The sequence below is a fragment of the Ranitomeya variabilis genome, chromosome 1, assembly GCF_051348905.1.
Source record: "Ranitomeya variabilis isolate aRanVar5 chromosome 1, aRanVar5.hap1, whole genome shotgun sequence".
Lineage (NCBI taxonomy): Eukaryota > Metazoa > Chordata > Amphibia > Anura > Dendrobatidae > Ranitomeya > Ranitomeya variabilis.
The window spans coordinates 818,749,611-818,773,731 of NC_135232.1; the positions used below are offsets into that span (position 1 = coordinate 818,749,611).

General features: G+C 45.5%; 1 protein-coding gene across 1 annotated transcript in view; it reads right to left on the reverse strand.

Moving 5' to 3' along the window:
- Nucleotides 1-23,896, reverse strand: part of LIN54 (lin-54 DREAM MuvB core complex component) — a 39,551-nt gene extending 15,655 nt beyond the window's left edge. The window contains exons 1-9 of the mRNA XM_077274808.1: nt 23,684-23,896; nt 22,873-23,544; nt 16,795-16,921; nt 6,921-7,069; nt 5,334-5,489; nt 4,391-4,604; nt 3,946-4,019; nt 3,080-3,262; nt 2,915-3,006 (exon numbers count right to left, since the gene is read on the reverse strand). Of these exons, the coding sequence (XP_077130923.1) occupies nt 2,915-3,006; nt 3,080-3,262; nt 3,946-4,019; nt 4,391-4,604; nt 5,334-5,489; nt 6,921-7,069; nt 16,795-16,921; nt 22,873-23,517 (1,640 nt within the window). The 5' untranslated portion in view covers nt 23,518-23,544; nt 23,684-23,896. The remainder of the gene's footprint in view (nt 1-2,914; nt 3,007-3,079; nt 3,263-3,945; nt 4,020-4,390; nt 4,605-5,333; nt 5,490-6,920; nt 7,070-16,794; nt 16,922-22,872; nt 23,545-23,683) is intronic.
- Nucleotides 23,897-24,121: the final 225 nt, after the last annotated feature.

The following is a 24,121-nucleotide window of genomic DNA, read 5'->3' on the forward strand; positions in this document are numbered from 1 at the left end:
AAATGAAGGAAGATTGACTGTTTCCCTCAATAGCCCGACTCCTAGTTGTAGAATACTACATTTTATAGGCAGCGACACATCAGAAGGAAGCATTAATATCCGAGACATTTACGGCATAACAAAAGTATAGCCTGGAAATGTCTCATGGGCACTGGGACCACTTCCAGATCGCTCATCTTTCAGGGGAATTGGAGTACCCGGCTCAACACTACAGACAGGAGATCCAATCCTGCAGGAAGAGTCGTGAAGTCTGAACAAAATGGACCCCTCCAACAATAGATAATTGGGTACAGCAGTACGATGCAGGACGTACTGTAAATGTTTTCATATGAATTTGGGAAAGTTATGAAATGTCCAATAAATGTCTGTTCTGTTCTTGATCGGCTATTAGCGGAGATGAATCTGTGCTGCACTTTATGCACATGCTCAGTAGTGACCAGGGCTGTGGAGATGAATCTGTGCTGCACTTTATGCACATGCTCAGTAGTGACCAGGGCTGTGGAGATGAATCTGTGCTGCACTTTATGCACATGCTCAGTAGTGACCAGTGCTGCGGAGTAGTGGCGTCAGGGAAATTTAGGAGTCGGAGGTTTGGCTTACCCAACTGCAGGAATGTCAAATTTTACTCAAACTATCAGAACTTCAAGCATGGACAGCAACCTCTAACTATACATACAATTTATTTTTTGTTGAGTAGCAAATAGGGTTCAAAGGACACCATTGTCTTGACATATGTGATCATCAAAGATGGCTACTTGGTGCTAATCATAGCTGCTTCTCAGCCGTGTGCCACTCTTTTCTAGAAGCTACACGTGAAGAATCTTACGCATAAAAAGCATTACTGTGTTCAGGAGCTTGAGGGACGGACAAAATGCTATTGTGAAGCACAAGAAGCACCCAGGCCATTGTCTGTGCACCCCTGGCATAAGCAGACACATTCTAAACGTGGTCATACCCCTCAAATAATCTTTATGCCAAATGCTATTGTATACATGATGGCCTCTGTCACGTGTGCTGGGTTTTTAATGGGGAGAGGGGTTTTCCAAGTTTTAATACCCATCTGGTGGCTTGCCCATCTCTCCTCATTAAAGAGAAAAAATAAATAAAAATGCTTAACCGATCTATGCCCCGGCATTATCTTTTGTGGGAAAGTCAGACTGCTCTCATAGCCACAAGACAGTGAGCGGGTTCAGCCAACTCTGCTGTAATAGGTATGGGAGCCAGAAGATAGTGTGAGGGGGTCACTGCGCCAGTAATGTGTGCGAGGACAGTGGCATAAGGGCAGCTCCAGTTTAGGCAGCTCATGCTGTTCCTTTAATGGGCAGCTCATACTGTATTTTATTCTCCATAAGTATATAAAAAAACTTGTATTATTTGACTCTTCACTTAAATGGAGGACACTTATTAGGATATACAGAGTTGCAAAATAAAAATTCATTTTTACAAAACAGGAACATTAGAATGCAACATGCGTAACATACAGTGGGCTTTATTCACACATCGGTGTTTTTGATCAGTATTTTATACCAAAACCAGCGGTGTCTCCAAAACACAAAACAGTTAGCGTCAATCTTTCAAGTACAGTTTTTTTCTGTAAAATCCACTCCTGGTTTTATCCACACAAACACTGTTGAAATACTGACCAAATACTGAGGTGTGAATAAGCCCATAGTATGTACCGTAAAACACCTTATCAGAATACAGAAATCCACATCCATACTGCTATACTAGTGGTTGGAACAAAAAAAGGACCCCTTTTAAGGCTATAAACACCTTTCTGAAACAATTAAAATATATCTTACAGCCCTGTAGTTGTTCAATAATTAAATTAGTCATCAAAAAATATAAGTTGCCTAATAACTGTGCACTCAGTGTACATCACATAGAAGACTGCTGTACACACATCACATAGGATACACTGAGACGGCTGTATACACATCATGGAACAGCTGTATGTCACTGTTCACTCACTGCTACCATTAGATAGGAGCAAGACCAACAGGACAAGACCCTGACATCACAGGAGTTTAAGGCCATGTGCACACGCTGCGGATTCCATTGCGGAATTTTCCGCAGTGCAAAAAGTACTGCGGATTTATTGTGGTTTTTTGTGCGGTTTCCACTGCAGTTTTAGACACCTGCGTTTTTTTAATATGGAGCAGGTGCCAAACCGCTGTGGATTCCGCACAAAGAATTGACATGCTGCAGAAAATAAACCGCAGCGTTTCCGCGCATTTTTTTTCCGCAGCATGTGCACAGCGGTTTTTGTTTTCCATACGTTAACATTGTACTGTACACCGCATGGAAAACTGCTGCGGATCCGCAGCAGCAAAAACCGCAACGTGTGCACATACCCTAAGTCTACATTGGGGACCAATACCAAAAGTGAAGGAGAAATTAAAATGACATACAACCAAGACATGCTACACTACATCAACTAACACAAGCTATATACACAAACCTATACATTGCCCTTTAATAACAGTCCATGCTGCACTATGTACTCAAAAAGAAATGGCTGGAGTGCTTCTTTAAGCAAGAGTAGTCTCCCATAAAGTCTTAAGCATGCGCCGATCGTCACATTCCTGGCGCATGCCCACAACAGACTGTCTTAATGGAAACTGTGGAAAATAAGTGCATGAATGAACACACTAAAGTAGGGAAATTGTTCACGTATTCAGTGAGTGCAATGACTGGCCGATCCTCCAGCTAGCAGGGGTGTGGAGTCGGTAAGCCAAACCTCCGACTCCTCAATTTCCATGGCACAGACTCCAAAGCCCTGCTAGCTAGTGTCATTTCTTATACTGTACGGTAATAGAAATGGACGGTCCTGCAATGCTCAGCACTGGTTGCTCCAGTCTGAGATCAATCTCATCTCTGCAGGGTGTGTAGCTATTCACCATGCTGTACTCACCCATTCAGTGGGACCCTGGGCTGATTCTGTGAGCTCTGTGCCCCGGACATTCCTGCATTGCTTGCGATAGATACATAAGACGACTGCTGCAACTTCAGGAGAAAAGAACATTTGTAAGGAGAACAAAGGCTAAAAAGAATCCCAACTCGCCCGTCAGTTACTAACCTGGGTAACATACTGAGCTGGCACGACGGCATAACCCATATTTCCTGTGCCTGGGGCAGGGGTCAGGACGGGGAGATTTGTGAGGTTTGGCTGAATCTGTGCGAGCGGCGTGGCAGGCATAAGGAGGCGCTGCTGGGGTTGGCTCGAAGTCACGAGATTTGGATTTACTGGTTTGGGAGCAACCTAAGCACAGAAAGAAATAATTACACAAAGATAAATATCTATACATACACATCTACATGTAGCGTATCACGGGGATGGGCACAAGGAGGCCATATGCCCTAGGGTGAACACATTGCACCTGTGTGATTTTCTTGCCCACATTTTACATCATTTATTTTAACCTTCACTTGTATAATTTAAAGTGGATTGACTAGCAATCAGTTTTAAAGACAATCTGACACCAGATTTTTGATACCTCGTCTGGGGCAGGGACCCTGATTCCAGCGATGTATCACTTAGTGTACTGGGGGCAGCAATTGTGATTAAAAAAAATAAAATTAAAAAAAAAATCACAATTTTCTCTGCTGCAGATGTAGCTGTGCTCAGAATGCCGTGTCCTGTGTGATCCAGCCCACACCACTGGTTAACAGCTTTCTGTGTACATAGGGTTGCTAATCAGTGGTGGGGGAAGTGGTTACACAAACACGTTGACTAGGAGGCGTGAGGACACTAGTCATATAGTGATAATCTCCTGCTGATTAAACACCGGATATTATTGAAACAGCAAGACACAGCCTAGTAAGTGACAAATCATTGTAATCAGGGTCTCTTTCTCTACATCACGGTTCTCTTACATTACATAGCAAAAACCTACTGGCAGATTCCCTTTCATAAAAAATTTAAACTACTGCATTAGAACTCACTTGTTTTACAGCCTGTGCTGGAACGATGGGAACAGACATCTGCACACGAGTTGCATTTACCACCATTGGTTTAGCTGGAAGGAAACAAAAACAAGAAACAACATCGCAACCTTTCACTGTAGTCAAATGATTTTCTATACAGATAGCCAAGACCCCAGACATTGGAATGACCACCCAGTTACAGGTCTTTATACACATTAAAGTGGTCTGAAGCTGTCCATTTGGGCAGTCCTATTGTCCCCCTGGAGAGAAGTCATTAGTGTCTAGCAGCCAATTACTCTCATTAAAGCACATGAAAGTCTAAGATGCAGATCCAATACAGTGCCTTGTATAACTTTATTTTCCCAAAAAACCTGGCCGCCGCCTGTGTAGCAAGTCTCCCCCAATATGCCCAGCTGACACATATCACACCAATATGAAGCCAGACAGAAGCAGAGGAGCATACCTTGCTGGAGAGGCTGTGTGCTGGTGCTTGGGTTCTGCGTGGAGGCCGTGGAGCTGCTGGCAGTAGTCGCCGTCACCAGCCGGACATAATGAAATTTACTTCCGGGAACCTGAATTTGCTGCACATTAGGGGCGGCTGCGAGTGGTATAATGGTTTTAAACTGAGGTGTATTGACGCCACTAAGAGCTATAGTCTGAACGGTTGGTTTCACGGTCTGGAAAAATAGAAAATTATAGTATTTTTTATAATCTATACATATGTATTAACACGCAAGTATACATTCTGAGCACTTTAACCATTAAAGGGGTATTCCCATCTCCAAGACCCTATCTCAATATGCGTTCGGTGTAATAATAATATTACCAAACAAATACCTCCAATTAGAAATATAGTATAATTCTTCTGATTCGCTATGTCTCTTACCTTATATATGGCAATGCAGTAGCCCTATCAATCAATGGTTACGACCAAAGAGCTGTCTAACTATATGAGTGGTCGTAACCATGGATACCTTAGCTGACTGCAATGCCCTATATGATGTAAACGACATAGCGAGTCTGAAGAACTATACTAAATTTCTAATTGGTGGTATTTGCGAATATTATTAGAACGGTTACTAAGCTCCATCGATCGCTCTCCGCCACTGCCCCAGTATTTATAGGCCACATCTGTCACATCATGGCTACGGTGCCCGCCTATTCTGATGGCACAAGCAGGTGAGCCCAGTGATTGGCTGCAGTGGTCACCCGTGTCACAGTTATGATGTCACTGCTGCGCCCTGTAAAAAATGTGACAGCGACAGAGGGGCATTGGTGGACCTGGGAAGGATTAGTAACTGCTGAATTTGCCTTTTTACAACATTGGCGTCCTCTCTTTGTTGCCTAATTCTCAGCCACCTGATTAAGAGAATGAATAACTTGAAATACTGATCGAATGGCGCTACCTGAGCCGTTGTGCTATTAGTGACAGCCTTGACAGGGGAGGAAGCGCTCGATGACTGCACAGTCAAAAGCTGCTGGCTGAGAGCCACACTGATGGGCACGCCAACTGCTTTCTGAGGGGAATTAGCAGGCTGGGAGCCCACGGACACCACCGTCACCTGCAAAACAAAATGTACAGTAAAGTCACGGGAGACGGACAACAGAACAACAGGATGACAGCGGGCGACACTCGCCGTCCAATACCGCCAAGCCTCTTAGGTCACTGCGGCCTACTTCCCTCACAGACCAATCACATTTATTGGATCCTCAGCCTGCCAGCAATCGCCCACATTGGGGCTCCTCTTTATCTAGTGTTTGTGTGCAGCACGGGCCCATTTCACGTCATGGCCGCATATAGGAGACAAACCATAAGCAATGGCATTCCTGAATCCATGATGCACATCTGGCCCACACAAATCTAGGGGCACACCACAGAACAGGTTTGGTTACAGGTTTTTTTTTTTGCTTATCAATCAACAATAAATCTGGCGAAATGGGAGTATAAAATACAGAAAAAGTAAAAAAGAATCGAATGTTCCCTCACATAAGGAAATGAGCAAATACGGATTATTTGCTTTAGTTTGTTCCGTTTTGCATCTGTAATGTATTCCTTTTTGTTCTAGATTGTGTCCTGAATTGTTCCATCACATGTATTTTTGCTCATTGTTTTTGTATAAAGGATTATTTGTTGCTTTGGTAATTTAAAAAAAATGCAACATACACATCTGGGTAAGGTGAACACAAGACAGGTGCTTATTAAAGGGAATCACTCTGTCAGCAAGGCTTTTGCTACCCCATCTGAGAGCACCATCATGTAGGGTCAGAGACCCGGAGTCCAGCGATGTGGCATTTACTGGGCTGCTTGCAGCAGTTTCAATAAAATTACTGTTTTATCTGCTGCAGATCTGGCACTGCTCTAATGCCAGGCTGTGATAACCTCGCCCCCACACCAGACTGGTAGCTGGGTTGATGGGGGGCGCGGGACTGGACTACAAGGCACAGGTTTACTGGTCCTTTAGTGATACAATTACTATTTTACCAGCAGGAGACTATCAAAGCTACAGGAAGCAGTCCAGAAAAGCCGGCCATACACATGAAATGGCTGTCGGCCAAATGATGGTTCAGCTAATCGTTCAGCCATCTAGGCTAGCTCTCCCATACTCAGGAGCATGTGCTCTCTATGAGAGAGCGTTTGCCAGCTGCTTTATCGCCAGGAGACATTTCGATCAGAAGTTGGAAATCGGACGAGGTCTTTCATACACATTGGACTGCTGGCCGAACCAGGTGATATTGGTGGGTGCGGCCAACATTAGTCTAAAGTGTATGGGGGGCTTTGCGGACATTGCTGAAATCAGGGTCTCTGCTCTTACATTATGCCCTGCTCTAGAATAGGTGGCAAAATCCTGAGGACGTGTTCATAAACCATTGAATGTTTTATATGAAAAAATTAAGTAAATTAATACAATTCATAAAACAGGTGTGAATGAACATAGTATATGTATAATATACCAGCAGGGTTAGGTGGAAAGGTCACCGGTTTAGAACTCTACCTTTGTAGGAGGAGATTTCAGAGGTGATATAGCAATTTTGTTGGATGTTTGAATCGATGACTCCATTGATGTCCCGACAACTCCTCCACTTTCAGTGATGGTGATGGCTTTGGCTGCACCTCCAGAACTACTGTGGGAAAGCACTCTGCCTGCAAAGGAATCATATTAACACCTTAATTTCCTCCGATTCTCCTTTTAAAGTGGAAAGTAATTACCATTTTAACCCAAAGTAAAATAACAGCCTATACTCCCCTCTGATGCCGGCGCCGTTCATGCGAAGTTGGGTCACCTGAGGCGTGCAAGGCATTCTTAGGACGTCATGTGATCCCCCTGAGGCACGTGAGGCGTTGTTAGGACATCATGTGATCCCCCTGAGGCACGTGAGGCGTTGTTAGGATGTCATGTGATCCCCCTGAGGCACGTGAGGCGTTGTTAGGATGTCATGTGATCCCCCTGAGGCACGTGAGGCGTTGTTAGGACGTCATGTGATTCCCCTGAGGCACGTGAGGCGTTGGTAGGATGTCATGTGATCCCCCTGAGGCGTTGTTAGGACATCATGTGATCCCCCTGAGGCACGTGAGGCGTTGTTAGGATGTCATGTGATCCCCCTGAGGCATTGTTAGGACATCATGTGATCCCCCTGAGGTACGTGAGGCGTTGTTAGGACTTCATGTGATCCCCCTGAGGCACGTGAGGCGTTGTTAGGACGTCATGTGATCCCCCTGAGGTACGTGAAGCGGTTAGGATGTCGTGTGATCCCCCAAGGCACGTGAGGCGTTGTTAGGATGTCATGTGATCCCCCCGAGGCAAGTGAGGCATTGTTAGTACGTCGTGTGATCCCCCGAGGCACGTGAGGCGTTGTTAGGACTTCATGTGATCCCCCTGAGGCACGTGAGGCGTTGTTAGGACGTCATGTGATCCCCCTGAGGCATTGTTAGGACGTCATGTGATCCCCCTGAGGTACGTGAAGCGGTTAGGATGTCGTGTGATCCCCCAAGGCACGTGAGGCGTTGTTAGGATGTCATGTGATCCCCCCCGAGGCACGTGAGGCATTGTTAGTACGTCGTGTGATCCCCCTGAGGCACGTGAGGCGTTGTTAGGACGTCATGTGATCCCCCCCTGAGGCACTCGAGTCGGTTAGGACGTCATGTGATCCCCCGAGGCACGTGAGGCGTTGTTAGTACGTCGTGTGATCCCCCTGAGGCACATGAGGCGTTGTTAGGACGTCATGTGATCCCCAATGAGGCATGTGAGGCAGTTAGGACGTTGTGTGATCCTCGTAGCCAGAGGCCGCTTCACACTCACTTCATTTAGGGTATGAGCACACGTTCAGTAAGTGGCAACGCTTTGGATGCAGCACATGTCCACTCAGTCTAAAGCGCTGCCGGCTATTGAACGCAGGTGAATCTGCATGTGTTCATCGAATCGTGCGGAATCATTGAGTCCAATACATTGTATGGATGAAAGATGTGCCACATGTCCGTCTCCAAAGTTGAGCCACGGGCGTCTATGAATGCATTGTGGGCATGGGACTTCTTGAAATCCCGTCCACTCTGCTGTAACAACTGGACGCTGTGGGTTGGACGCTGTGCAAGTACGCAGCGTCCAATCCGCAGCGATTACTGACCGTGTGCACCTACCCTTGGATGAAACGGACATCTGGAATAAGTGAGAACTAATGCTAAAGTGGCCCATTGCAGATGCGGATTGGTTTCAGGGTTCACGTGACAGAATATCAAGCACATGCCTCAGCAGACCAAGCACTGAAGTCTCTGGAATGGCGCAGGCACTAGGAGAGTACAGGCTCTTATTATTTCACGTGAAGAATATGGCGATTCAAAAGGGGTTCTCCAAATAGTAGACAGCCTCTAAGTTTAAACAATACAAAATAAGGGCTGCATGGGGGATTTTGCAGCCGGGAAACAGGTTCCTGGCTGAGAGATAGCCAGGCACCGTGATGCAAAACTGTATGCTACAAGAAATTAAATTAGAGTCCAACACTTCGCAAAGTGAAAGAAATGTGAAGGTTGCTCCGACTATGGTGCACTAGCACCACATACGCACTCTGGGAGCCATAATGTATATACACACACTGAATTTTTAATGGAATTTCAGCTACACAATGTTAACAAATTTGTGGTATTAAACGAACAGTTTGATCAAATTATCTGAACCAATCTGCCAGAAATAAGGTGACCTCTTCAGATGGGACCCTACACTAAAATTCCTGGGATGAGGCCTACAGAATAGTAACGCAAATAGGATCTAGCTACACTCTGTTCTAATTAAATGGGCTTTCCAGGCTGAGAAATAAAAAGCCTGCAGGTGAATCATAATTCAGCAGACTACAGTCACAGAGAGTGACTGCGGACTTCTCTCCTCAGCCTGGAAAACCACTTTGGCTACTTGGAGAGGCGGGCGACTATTTCTATTTTAGTCATTTGTGAGCTTCGGATAACTTCTTTTTTTAAGATCATTGCTGCATTTTAACCTTTCAATTATCTGTGTTGCACATTTTCGTTCTCAGGTAGTGTGTGGAATGTACACAGCGGGCTCAGGAACTGAGCCTGCTGTAAACCGGCAGACGATGGCTGTGTTATACAGCTAGCAGTTGCCTCTACAAACACTGACTGGACCGAAATCTTTTTGCTGCCATTTAAACATTAGATGACAGTAGCATTTACCGCATTTGTCAGACTATAAGATGCGCTTTTTTAATCCAAAAATGTGGAGGAAAATGGGGGGTGCATCGGCTCTGGCTGTGGTGAGGAGGTGGGGGAGCGTCAGTGGAGGATCACAGGAGGCAGGAAACGGCGGCTGCGGCTAACTTCTGTGCCCGCTGGTAAAAGAGAAATATTCACTGCATTCCACGCCAACAGGCATGGAGGGTAGTGAATATTCATTTCTCTTTAACCCCTTCCCGACATGCGCCGTACTAGTACTGCGTTGCCGGCACTGCATTAGTGCCAGCCGCAGTACTAGTACAGCGCCCCGATCACCGCGGTCTCACGCTGAGCGCCGCGGTGATCGGGTGCGGGTGTCAGCTGTATATGACAGCTGACACCCCGCAGCAATGCCCACGATCGGCGCTATCGCCGATCACGGGCATTTAACCCCTCTGATGCCGCTGTCAATAGTGACAGCGGCATAGAGGGGGATCGCGCAGGGACGGGGGCTCCCTGCGCTCTCCCACCGGAGCAGCGCAATGAGATCGCGCTGCTCCGGTGACCTGGAAGGAGTCCCCGGATCCAAGATGGCCGCGGAACTCCTTCCGGGTCATGAGATGCCCTAGCTTGCCGGCGCCTGCAGAGAGTTCCTAATAGCAAGCGCCGGCAAGCCTCTGCCCTTGTCTGTCAGATCGGTGATCTGACAGAGTGCTGTGCACACTGTCAGATCACCGATCTGTGATGTCCCCCCTGGGACAAAGTAAAAAAGTAAAAAAAAAAAATTTCCACATGTGTAAAAAAAAAAGAAAAAAAAAAATTCCTAAAGAAAAAAATAAAATAAATTCCCATACATTTCTTTATCTAAATAATAATAAAAAAAAAAATCACACAATAAAAGTACACATATTTGGTATCGCCGCGTCCGTAACGACCCCACCTATAAAACTATATCACTAGTTAACCCCTTCAGTGAACACCGTAAAAAAAAAAAAAAAAAAACGAGGCAAAAAACAACGCTTTATTCTCATACCGCCAAACAAAAAGTGGAATAACACGCGATCAAAAAGACGGATATAAATAACCATGGTACCGCTGAAAACGTCATCTTGTCCCGCAAAAAAAAAAAGCCGCCATACAGCATCATCAGCAGAAAAATAAAAGTTATAGCTCTCAGAATAAAGCGATGCAAAAACAATTATTTTTTTATATAAAATAGTTTTTATTGTGTAAAAGCGCCAAAACATAAAAAAATTACATAAATGAGGTATCGCTGTAATCGTACTGACCCGAAGAATAAAACTGCTTTATCCTTTTTACCAAACGCGGAACGGTATAAACGCCCCCCCCTAAAAGAATTTCAGGAATTGCTGGTTTTTGTTCATTCCGCCTCCCAAAAATCGGAATAAAAAGCGATCAAAAAATGTCATGTGCCCGAAAATGGTACCAATAAAAACGTCAACTCGTCCCGCAAAAAACAAGATCTCACATGACTCTGTGGACCAAAATATGGAAAAATTATAGCTCTCAAAATGTGGTGATGCAAAAACTATTTTTTGCAATAAAAAGGGTCTTTTAGTGTGTGATGGCTGCCAACCATAAAAATCCGCTAAAAAACGCTATAAAAGTAAATCAAATCCCCCTTCATCACCCCCTTAGTTAGGGAAAAATAATAAAATTTTAAAAAATATATATTTATTTCCATTTTCCCGTTAGGCTACTTTCACACTAGCGTCGGTACTGGGCCGTCGCGCTGCGTCGGCCCGACGTACCGACGCATGCTGTGCAAGTGCCGCACAACGGGGGCAGCGGATGCTGTTTTTCCACGCATCCGCTGCCCCATTGTGAGGTGCGGGGAGGTGGGGGCGGAGTTCCAGCTGCGCATGCGCGGTCGGAAATGGTGGACCGTCGGTACAAAAAAAGTTACATGTAACGTTTTTTGCTGCCGGCGGTCCGCCACAACACGAGTGTCAATACGTCGCAATGCGTCGCTAATGTTAGTCTATGGGGAAAAAACGCATCCTGCAGATGACTTTGCAGGATGCGTTTTTTCCCCAAAACGATGCATTGCGACGTATGCAAAAAAACGCTAGTGTGAAAGTAGCGCTAGGGTTAGGACTAGGGTTAGGGCTAGGGTTGGGGTTAGGGCTAGGGTTAGGGCTGGGGTTAGGGTTTCAGTTAGAATTGGGGAGTTATCACTGTTTAGGCACATCAGGGGCTCTCCAAACGCGACATGGCGTCCGATCTCAATTCCAGCCAATTCTGCTTTGAAAAACTAAAACAGTGCTCCTTCCCTTCCGAGTTCTCCTGTGCGCCCAAACAGTGGTTCCCCCCAACATATGGGGTATCAGCGTTCTCAGGACAAGTTGGACAACAACTTTTGGGGTCCAATTTGTCCTGTTACCCTTGGGAAAATAAAAACGTGGGGGCTAAAATATCATTTTCGTGGAAAAAAAAATATTTTTTATTTTCGCGGCTCTAAGATAAACTGTTGTGAAACACTTGTTGGTTCAAAGTTCTCACAACACATCTAGATAAGTTCCCTGGGGGGGTCTAGTTTCCAATATGGGGTCACTTGTGGGGGGTTTCTACTGTTTAGGTACATCAGGGGCTCTGCAAATGCAACATGACACCTGCAGACCAATCCATCTAAGTCTGCATTTCAAACGGCGCTCCTTCCCTTCCGAGCTCTGCCGTGCGCCCAAACAGTGGTTCCCCCCAATGTATGGGGTATCAGCGTACTCAGGACAAATTGGACAATAACTTTTGTGGTCCAATTTCTCCTGTTACCTTGGGAAAAAAAAAATTGCGGGCTAAAACATCATTTTGTGGAAAGAAAAAATGATTTTTTAATTTTCACAGCGCTACATTCTAAACTTTAATGAAACAATTGGGGGTTAAAAGTGCTCACCACACATCTAGATAAGTTCCTTAGGGGGTCTTCTTTCCAAAATGGTGTCACTTGTGGGGGTTTCCACTGTTTAGGCACGTCAGGGGCTCTCCAAACACGACATGGGTTCCGGTCTCAATTCCAGCCAATTTTGCATTGAAAAGTCAAATGGCGCTCCTTCCCTTCCGAGCTCTGCCATGCGCCCAAACAGTGGTTTATCCCCATATATGAAATCAGCGTACTCAGGACAAATTGCACAACAACTTTTGGGGTCCAATTTATCCTGTTACCCTTGGGAAAATAAAAAATTTGGGGCAAAAAGATCATTTTTTGTGAAAATTAATATGAATTTTTTTTACGGCTCTACATTATAAACTTCTGTGAAGCACTTGGTGGTTCAAAGTGCTCACCACACATCTAGATTAGTTCCTTAGAGGGTCTACTTTCCAAAATGGTGTCACTTGTGGGGGTTTCCACTGTTTAGGCACATCAGGGGCTCTCCAATTGCGACATGGGTTCCGATCTCAATTCCAGCAAATCTTGCATTGAAAAGTCAAATGGCGCTCCTTCCCTTCCGAGCTCTGCCATGTGCCCAATCAATGGTTTACCCCAACATGTGGGGTATCGGCATACTCAGGACAAATTGTACAACGACTTTTTTGGTCCAATTTCTCCTGTTACCCTTGGTAAAATAAAACAAATTGGATCTGAAGTAAAAATTTTGTGAAAAAAAAAGTTGTATGTTCAATTTTTTTTAAACATTCCAAAAATTCCTGTGAAGCACCTGAAGGGTTAATAAACATAAACTTTTTGAATATGGTTTTGAGTACCTTGAGGGGTGCAGTTTTTAGAATGGTGTCACTTTTGGGCATTTTCTGTCATATAGACCCCTCAAAGTCACTTCAAGTGTGAGGTGGTCCGTAAAAAAAATGGTTTTGCAAATTTTCTTGCAAAAATGAGAAATCGCTGGTCAACTTTTAACCCTTATAACTCCCTAACAAAAAAAAATTATGTTTCCAAAATTGTGCTGATGTAAAGCAGACATGTGGGAAATGTTGTTTATTAACTATATTATGAGATATAACTCTCTAATTTAAGGGCATAAAAAATAAAAGTTTGAAAATTGCTAAATTTTCATAATTTTCGACAAATTTTTGTTTTTTTCACAAATAAATGCAAGTCATATCGAAGTTTTACCACTATCATGAAGTACAATATGTCACGAGAAAACAATGTCAGAATCACCAGAATCCGTTGAAGCGTTTTTAGAGTTATGACCTCATAAAGTGATAGTGGTCAGAATTCTAAAAATTGGCCGTGTCACTTAGGTGAAAACAGGCTTTGGGGTGAAGGGGTTAATAGCGGACACGCTGTTAGTCGCAGCAGCCGGCTTCCTGCAGTTGCTGGGCGTTCGCGTGTGCCTGCTACTTAAGGCAATGAATATTCACTGCTATTCACTCTCATAGGCATGGAATGCAGTGAATATTCAATCCCTTTAGTAGCGGACACACGCGAACGGTCGGCAGTTGCAACTAACACTGTGCCCGCTATTAAAGAGCAATTAATATTTACTTCTCTCCACTCCTGTAGTCTCGGCAGGGGGAGCTGGGAGTATTCCAGCAGCTGTCCTTGGCTTGCAAGCAGTGCATGACGTCCCTGCCATTCGCTTCTTACAAGCATAAATCAGCTGCTGGCATCGGAACAAGAGGATGCAAGGGAGCGCAAGAAGTATAATGATACTAGGTTTCTTTTTAAAGCTTTTTTGATGGGGGTCATGCATACCAGGACAGGGATGAGGGGGCCCGTGCCTACCTACCAGGACAGGGATGAGGGGGCCCGTGCCTACCTACCAGGACAGGGGATGAGGGGGCCCGTGCCTACCTACCAGGACAGGGGATGAGGGGGCCCGTGCCTACCTACCAGGACAGGGATGAGGGGGCCTGTGCCTACCTACCAGGACAGGGATGAGGGGGCCTGTGCCTAGCTACCAGGACAGGGATGAGGGGGCCCGTGCCTACCTACCAGGACAGGGATGAGGGGGCCCGTGCCTACCTACCAGGACAGGGATGAGGGGGCCTGTGCCTACCTACCAGTACAGGGATGAGGGGGCCCGTCACCGGACACCCCCACAGCACACCCCCTCATCCCTGCTTGCACCAACGGTACCAGTAAGGTATATCCGCATTGTAAGACGCACCCTCATTCCCCCCCCCCAAAATTTGGAGGAAAAAAAGTGCATCTTATAATCCGCTAGGGGGAGACCTAAAAATTTGAAAAAATATATGACTGCCACCCTAATATACATGCTTTGTGGGTCTCCACCATTTTCAGAGTGCTAGGCAGCTGCTTGGAAGAACCCACTTATTGTTATTTTTAAAATGAAAAAAATTAACTACCGTATTTTCCACTTTGTAAGACTCACTTTTATTTCCCCCAAATTGGGGGGGAAATGGGGGTGCGTCTTACAATCAGAATAGTGAAAAAAAATTGGGAAGAAGTGAAGGAATCTCTTACTGTGGTGCTGGCGGCTGCAGAGCGGGCGGGCTGGCAGAAGGCAGGGTCACCGATGGGGCAGTGCAGCGGGCCTGGAGCTGGGGGTGGCGGCGCGGTTTTCTCCGGTGTTCGGGCGGCACAATGCAGGGTGGCACCATTGCACTTAAGGTATCCAGAGTTTCCGGAATAAGCGTCTGTGCCTACCGCACGGGACTTCAAGAAAATGGCCGCCGAACCAGCGCACGTGCAAATGGAGCTCTCGGTCACTGAGCTCTCGACCTGCGCATGCGCTGCAGTAGCTCTCGGCAAATACTAGCTGGCAGCAGGGTGAATTCTGGGCTCCGCTGCACCCGGAGCCCTAAAGCAGAGGGGGGGAAAGAAGCATGATTCTCCTCCTCTGCAGGGATAGATATTGATTGGTGGAGGGAACTGTTGCTGAGCTGCCTCCACCAATCAGATATTTATCCCTGCACATGTACAGTGTTGCACTTGTTATTTAAACTAGCACGAGATCCTTGGAAGAGGTGCGCACATTTTGAAGGGAAGCACAACCCCCATCATCCTTTAGAATAAACTGTACCAATGGGTGGATTCTGACGGATGATGGGGGTTGTAGCCATATTTGGTGTAACAGATCCCCCATAACAGTGTATCATCCGCAGATCCTCCCCATAAGTGTGTATCCTGCAGATCCTCCCCATAAGTGTGTATCCTGCAGATCCCCCATAACAGTGCGTCATCCGCAAGTTTTTTGCACACTATTTGGCTCAAAATATTTTTTTGCTTATTTTCCACCTCTAAAATCTAGGTGCGTCTTATAATTAGGTGCGTCTTATAAAGCGAAAAATACAGTATATATTGTTTTTTACTGAATAAACTACAAAGTAAATGTGTCATCTTTAACTTTAAGCCTTTTAGAGATCATTTCATCTTTCTTAACAGTTTACAGTAACAGAATTTTGTCCAGGGGTGCCTGAACTTTTACATGCCACTGTATCAATATCAAAGTTTGAAGAGGACCTAGCAGTCGGAATGTCCATGTTAAATTAAAGGTATGGGCAGGATGGTGCAGTCATACTGGTTTTATACATACCTTTAGTGTAAAAATCTGCAGCCTGGTTTTCGTTAAATCAACATGATACATTTCAGTTTCCTCATCTCTTCGTGCTTTGGGGTGGGACTTTGGGTAGGGTCTTCAGCTCAGAGGGCTCAGCCACAGCCCCTCCGCTGCCTCTGTTGTATTCATCAATGACGAGTAGAGATCTCATTCTGCGCGTGCACCACCTCTCGGCATTATTTTCCTGAAGACAGCCAGACACCAATCTGCACATGCAGCAGCGCCATTTTCATGAAGACCACCACCAGCTGAATCTGCGAGAGCGCTGCCCACTGCTAGGACGGTCGCCAACCCAACATTAGAATTAGGAAGATAATGAATACAACAGAGGCAGTCCCGTCCTGAAGCTCGAAGAGATGAGGAAACCAAAATGTACCATGATGATTTAACGGAAACCAGGCTGCAGATTTTTACCCTACAGGTATGTATAAAACCAGTATGACTGCACCATCCTGCCCATACCTTTAATTTAACATGGACATTCACCCCTTTTCTGTCAGTTCTGACCACGGCTATCAGACAGATGCCAGCTTTGTAATATAGAAGACGCCTAGAGCGTGTGGAGGGAGCTCATCTCCTGAGCCCCTAACACACAGGCAAACTCCTGCCCATGACGTTTATTCATGTCTCAATTATATTTCAACACATCTCAAAGAAAAGCAAAAGAAAAACCCCTCGCAATCTGTACTAGAACAAGGCTGCCCCCTTTACCAGTAAATACTGAGGTTGATTGAGTGGTCTGCGAAGAACCAATGGGTTTACTGTTTGATGGCTTTGCAATGATGAGCTTGGTGATAACAGCACCAGATGAGGTTGATAGAGGAACTTTCTTACCAATCTAAGAAACAGAAAATACACAAGGCAAAATAAAATAAAAAATTCAAATATTAACAGAATGAAATATTAAAACTGTGCATTTTTATCATTTCTTATTTACAGCGGTTTAAAACTTATTCTCTATAGGTAGTGTCTGTCGACCAAAAAACAAAATAATAATAATAATAATAATAACAAAATTCACATTAAACCAATATTGGGTGAACAAGCTGACAGGTTTGGCCAACAGTGTAACTTGTATGGGGGCCCTGACAGATGATACCAGGGACATGAGGATCCAGAGTCCAATTTAGGACTGCCAATCCTTTTGTTCTAGCATGGAGCCAGCACCGGAGGAGAGTATAACCTCACACGTTCAGTATTTGGTCAGTATTTTACCTCAGTATCTGTAAGCCAAAACCAGGACTGGGGGATAAATACAGAAGTGGTGACGTGTTTCTATTATTTGGGGCTGGATACCCTACCTGAGCACCTCCTCTCCTTCAGTGTATGAGTGCCGTGTTCTACTACCTCAACGTGTTTCTATTATACTTTTCCTCTATTTGTTCCACTCCTGGTTTTTGCTTACAAATACTGAGGTAAAATACTGATCGAATACTGAGAGTGTGAACGTGGCCTAAGGGTATGTGCACACGTAAGAATTTCTTGCAGAAAATTCCTGAAGAAAACTGGACATTTTCTGCAAGAAAACCGCATGCGTTTTTTTCACGTTTTTTCCGGAGCTTTCCCAATGCATTATATAGCGGGAAAATAGAGGGAATCCCCACATGTACTTATGCTGGCTAAGGCTGGTTTCACACTTGCGTTTTTGTAAGCTGCGTTTTAGCGCTAAAAACCGCAAAAAAACGCATGCGTTTTTTCCCTATACTTAACATTAAAAATGCATGCATTTTTTCGCATGCGTTTTGACACGTTTTCGGCAACGCATGCGTTTTTTGATGCGTGCGTTCATTTGCAGAAATGCAACCTGTAGTAATTTCTAGCGGCGTTTTTTTGCCGCGAAAAAACGCATGCGTTTTTTCGCGGCAAAAAAATGCATTGCTGTCTATGTAAACGCATGCGTTTTTAAGCACATGCATTTGTTTGCATTAAAAACACATGCGTTTTTATAGAAAAACACAAGAAAACACAAAAAAAAACCAAGAAAACCCTAACCCTAACCATAGGGATCCAAACCCTAACCCTAACCCTAAGGTTAGGATCCCTAGTAACCCTAGGGATCCTAACCCTAACCCTAGGGATCCTAACCCTAACCCTTAGGGTTAGGGTTAGGATCCCCAGGGTAACGGTTAGGGTTAGGATCCCTAGTAACCCTAGGAATACTAACCCTAACCCTAGGGATCCTAACCCTTAGGGTTAGTATCCTAAACCTTAGGGTTAGGGTTAGGATCCCTAGGGTTATGGTTAGGGTTTGGATCCCTATGGTTAGGGTTAGGATCCCAAGGGTTATGGTTAGGGGTAGGGTTAGGATCCCAAGGGTTATGGTTAGGGGTAGGGTTTGGATCCCTATGGTTAGGGTTAGGGTCCCAAGGGTTATGGTTAGGGTTAGGATCCCTATGGTTAGGGTTAGGATCCCAAGGGTTATGGTTAGGGTTTGGATCCCTATGGTTAGGGTTAGGATCCCAAGGGTTATGGTTAGGGGTAGGGTTTGGATCCCTATGGTTAGGGTTTGGATCCCTTTATCACCTTGATGGTGGGGGGGTGGCTTATCAGTGACCTGGTGACCAGGACATTCTAATAAAAAGCTACCCCTAACCCTAACCCTAGGGATCCTAACCCTGACCCTAACTAATTCTATTAATAGTGTGTTTTCTAGTTGATTTTGATGATTGGCAGCTGTCACACACTTCTCAGCATGCGTTTCAAAAACGCAAACGCGGGAAAACGCCGCGTTTTGCCGCGTTTTTTTTTTTTGCCGCAAAAACGCATGTGTCTAAAAAACGCACCGTTTGCATGCGTTTTCATGCGTTTTTTCACCACATGCGTTTTTTTTAAAAACGCTGCAGATCAAAACGCAAGTGTGAAACCAGCCTATAACAGATGTAAATCATTCAGCTGCGGCAAGAAAAACTAAATCTCCGAGCACTAAAAAATACTCGGAGTAAAAAAAAAAGCTTTATGTGCACAAAAATTGCAGAATGCATTCTAAATGATAGGATGCATATGTATGCGCTTTTTATGCGTTTTTAAGGCGTTTTTATGGCGAAAAAAAACGCAACGTGTGCACACAGCCTCACACTCACCGCCAGAGCCAGCGCAGTTCCATCACCTTATCTCCCAGGGATCGTGTGACATTGTTATGTGATCCCTGTGGCTAATCAGTGCTGACTTCACTTTCCACTCCTTCGGATGAATATATACAACAAGACATAAGGAGGAAGTGAGAGGGCAGCCACAGATTTGACAGGTGAGATGTCAATTATGTCCATTAGTAAGGAGATTGAACCCCAGCGCTGACTGGCCGCTGGGATTGTGTGACATAACGTGACACATTCCCTGCAAGAGCCAGTGCTGACATGGCTGGAACGGCTCCCACACTGGATGTGAGTAGTGATGAGCGAGTATACTTGTTACTCGAGATTTCTCGAGCATGCTCGGGTGTCCTCTGAGTATTTTTTAGTGCTCTGAGATTTAGTTTTTTTTCGCCGCAGCTGGATGATTTACAGCTACTAACCAGCTTGACTACATGTAGGGATTCCCTAGCAACCAGGCAACCCCCACATGTACTCAGCCTGGCTAATAGCTGTAAATCATTCAGCTGAGGCGATGAAAACTAAATCTCCGAGCACTAAAAAATACTCGGAGGTCACCCGAGCGTGCTCGGGAAATCTCGAGTAACGAGTATATTCGCTCATCACTAGATGTGAGTATAGGTGTAATTTTACACAGGAAACATAGGGATTCAGAAGGGGTTGGCTGAGTAGTGAACAACCGCTTTAACAATAAAATCATAACAAAATCTCTTCCACATGTTATGGAGAATAAGCAGTGGGACATCTGCAGTATTACAATTTATGTTGCGGATTTCACCCTTTGCAATACAGGGGATGAAAACCTCGGCAAGTTTGCAATTCAGCAACTCAAGAAGCATGATTGTGCAAACACCGGCAATAAGCTCACATCCATTTTGTGAATGAGGTTGAAGCTAAAGAAGCCCTTCTCCCATCAAAGTGTTTATCCTCTTAACCCCTTAATGACCAAGGATTTAGCATTTTCATTTTTCGCTCCCCTTCTTCCCAGAGCCATAACTTTTTTATTTTTCTGTCAATATGGCCATGTGAGGGCTTATTTTTTGCGGGACGAGTTGCACTTTTGAACGACATCATTGGTTTTACCATGTCGTGTACTAGAAAATGGGAAAAAAATTCCAAGCGCAGTGAAAGTGCAATCCCACAGTTGTTTTTTGTTTTGCTTTTTTACTAGGTTCACTATATGCTAAAACTGACCGGCCATTATGATTCTCCGGGTCATTACGAGTTCATAGACACCAAACATGTCTAGGTTCTTATTATCCAAGTGGTGAAAAAAAATTTCCAAAGTTTGTTAAAAAAGAATTGCACCATTTTCCGATACCCGTAGTGTCTCCATTTTTTGTGATCTCGGGTTTAATGATACCATTTTGGTGCAGATACGATGTTTTGATCGCCCGTTATTGCATTATAATGCAAAGTCGAAGCAACCAAAAAAATGTAATTCTGGCGTTTTGATTTTTTTTTCTCGCACCGCCGTTTAGCAAGCAGGTTAATCCTTTTTTTTTTATTGATAGATTGGTGTCGCTGCATTCAGAATCGCCCAAATATATGTGTGTGTGATTTTTTTTATTGGTTTATTTTGAATGGGGCGAAAGCGGGGTGATTTAAACGGTTGTATTTTTATATATTTTTAAACCCTTTTTTTTTTTTTTTTAAACTCAATAGTCTCCATGGGAGACTAGAAGCTGCCATTACCTAATCGGCTCTGCTACTTACAGGCGATGATCAGTTCGCCTGTAAGTAGTCGAATTACTCACTTGCTATGAGCGCCGACCACTCTGCGGCACTCACAGCGAACCGGCAATGACAACCACAGAGATCTCCAGGAGACTTCTGGTTGTCATGCCAATCCATGAGTAACCCGCGATCACCTGAAAGGTGTCACTGGTGGGTGGATTCTTGGCATAATTTCCGGAAGTGCATGTTAAATGCCGCTGTCAGAGTTTGACAGCAGGCTTTAACTGGTTAATAGTTGCGGGTGGTTCACGATTCTACCAGCAGCTGTTCTGGGCACATGTCAGCTGTTCAAACCCGCTGAAATGTGCCGGGAAAGATGTGGACTCACCGCAGGAGCCCACATCAAAGGGAGGGTGTCTGACATCGGCGTAATATTACACCCGATGTCGGAAAGGGGTTAATATATTGAACTCATCATATTATACAGCACTGTGTACTTACAATTGCTCATTTTGCCCTTCTACCCAGCTAATTCTTCTCTTTTCCATTAGGTCTATGACATCACGTGATTAAAAACTGACTAGCTGAATTATTGTAAGCTCTATGTAGCTAGTCTATTTTCCTGCATGAGTCATAAGTCACTGCAGAACTCCCTGGCGGGAAGAGGAGCAGAGCAAATGGGTCAAGAGTGAAACAGATGGATGATTTCCGCAGGATCAAGAGACTTCCTGTTTTTACATAGAAAAGAAAAAAAGTATTATCTGGGTAGAAAGGCAAAATGAGTAATTGTAAGTGCACAGTGCTGTATAATATGATGAATGCTATATACTAAGTGGACAAAAACTTTGATGGGAGGAGGGCTTCTTTAAATGTAAACAAAACAAGCACCTAAATACAACTGGGAGGGTAAAAGCTTGTTCATACCTAGCATTTTTTTTTGTCTATCTTCTTTTGAGTGTGAACCAAAAAACAAAAATCACAGCATTTTCATTCCCACATTTTAATTAGTTCCTTGCTTTTTTTTAAAGAACGCAGTATATAAATTCTTTCTGCATTCTTACTTTGTTTTCTTGACCAAGGAGATCAATAAAGCCAAGCATCAACAGAAAAAGAAACAATAAAAAAAAAAATAAAATAGGCATGTTCTATTCTCATCTGCTTTCCTCTCAGTTGGTAACATTCACATGAAAGTGAGAACGTAACCTAAAGCCTCATTCACACATCTGTGTCACAGAGGATGGACCGCGGTGTGTGACTGGCTGAACTTGACGGCTTTGCACATGCCTAGGAGGCCATCAAGTCCAGGTGGGAAGACCTGCAGCCGGTCCGTGACTCACAGGTTTGTGAACGCGGCATAAGTACAAGAACAGCAGCATCACGTCACTGAAAGATTACGGTCGACAAGCAACAAAAAGACACTTAGAGTGTAAAAAAAACGGGGAACATATGTAACGTATGTTTATTACCAGGTGCCTATAGCACACAACAAAGCCGTGGGATTAAAGCTGCAAGTCCAGCACATAACTTGTTTTACTGGAAATCTGACCGCTGCTCTGCAGACCGTCTACTGGCTGCGATGAAGGTCTGAGCAGGCCGAGACGTTGGCCATCTTGTACATGGCACAAAGTGTATGCCTCCTCACAACAACAATGGAGTGCTGGGGTCTTCCCATCCTACCTCTGAGCGGCACTGTCCCTCCTGGATGGCAGAACATCTCCACACAACATTACATGGTGGCTCAGAGGGGGGTCTCTGCGCTGATGGTCATACACAGCATATCCCAGTGGGTGGGAGTGGGGGCCTACTTCATGGCACAGCCCCACTCAGTACACAACATTACATGGTGGCCAGAGGGTTCCCCCTTATGGCTCAGAGGGGGGTCTCTGCGCTGATGGTCATACACAGCATATCGCGGTGGGTGGGAGAGGGGGCCCACTTTATGGCACAGCCCCACTCAATACACAACAATCAGATAACTGTAGAGGGAAACCAAGACCAGTACTGAATTGCTGCCACCGGTTACCTGCACATTCTGGATTTGCTGGCCCTGCAGTGAAGTCTTGGCAGTGGTATTAATGAGTTGGGCGGACGTCACTGAGGACACCCCGCCTTGCCCCCCGATGGTGACCAGCTTGATCTGCTGCGGTGGGCCTTTTGCGTCGGCGCGCTGGTTTTGGGCGGCTTTTTGCGTGCCTGACATGGAGTGCTGCGGTATGAAGACAATGGGATTGCTTCCTTTCCCGAGAGTGGTCACGTACACCTTCTCTTGTTTTATCACCCGGCTGCCGGACGCCAGCTCCGACACCTTGTTATGGATCATCTGCCCAGGCAGAGGGGTGCGCAGCTTGTGGATGCCGCTCTGCAGGACAGTCTTCATGGCCGTGGCGGAAGGTCCGGGACTTGGCTTGGGCACACTCACGACCGCTGCCAGGTGGCTGCCATGATTGCCCGGGAGGGCAGCGCCTTCCTTCGCCAGTGACGTACTAATGCACTCTCCGCTGCTGCTCACTTCCACTATTTCTTCCAGGTCGGTTTCCATGGGGACCTCTTCCGCCAAGGGGGAGGAGACTGTAATGGCTTCTATGCCGTCCTCATCCGCTGCGGACAGGCCGGTCTCCATGATCTCGTCCGGTAGGGCGCTGTTCACATCCGCAGATATCACACTCATCCTTAGTATAGGATAGTGACAAATCTCCTGAAAAGAGAAGGACAGATATCCTTACAGCCAAGGGATCGCCTGCAGCGGGTGAGGAGCCCATCACAGGACTGCCATAGGTGACGTGATCTGTGGACGACAAGTCACCAGATTTGAAACTGTGCGCTCCCAGCATTACCTCCAGGAAGTGAGCAAGTTGTCGGCCAGCGGCTGCGTCCCGGGGATGGCAGCCTTACATCCGTCACCCGCCTGCTGCACCGTTATGGGGACACCGCCATAGCCGCCGGGCGCTAGATCGGAAAGGGCGCTCTTCCAGCCGGTGCCTAACGACAGACACCTCTCTCCGGGACTCAGCAGGCGACACTGCGCATGCGTCAGACAATCGCGCGTCATCAGTAATTGCAAAGCGACACGATCGGAGCCTGCTTGCGCATGCGTGCAAAGCACGGCGGGATTACGTTACGATTTGGGAGGTTGTTTACTTTAACCGGGCGATGTATCCGGTGCGGAATGAAAGCAGAACGGAGGGCGGGCGGGGAAGGGATGACAGAAAAGTATGAGGAGGCCTGCACACCGTGACAACAAATGCGCCTGTGAGGCAGTACACTTGCAGCTC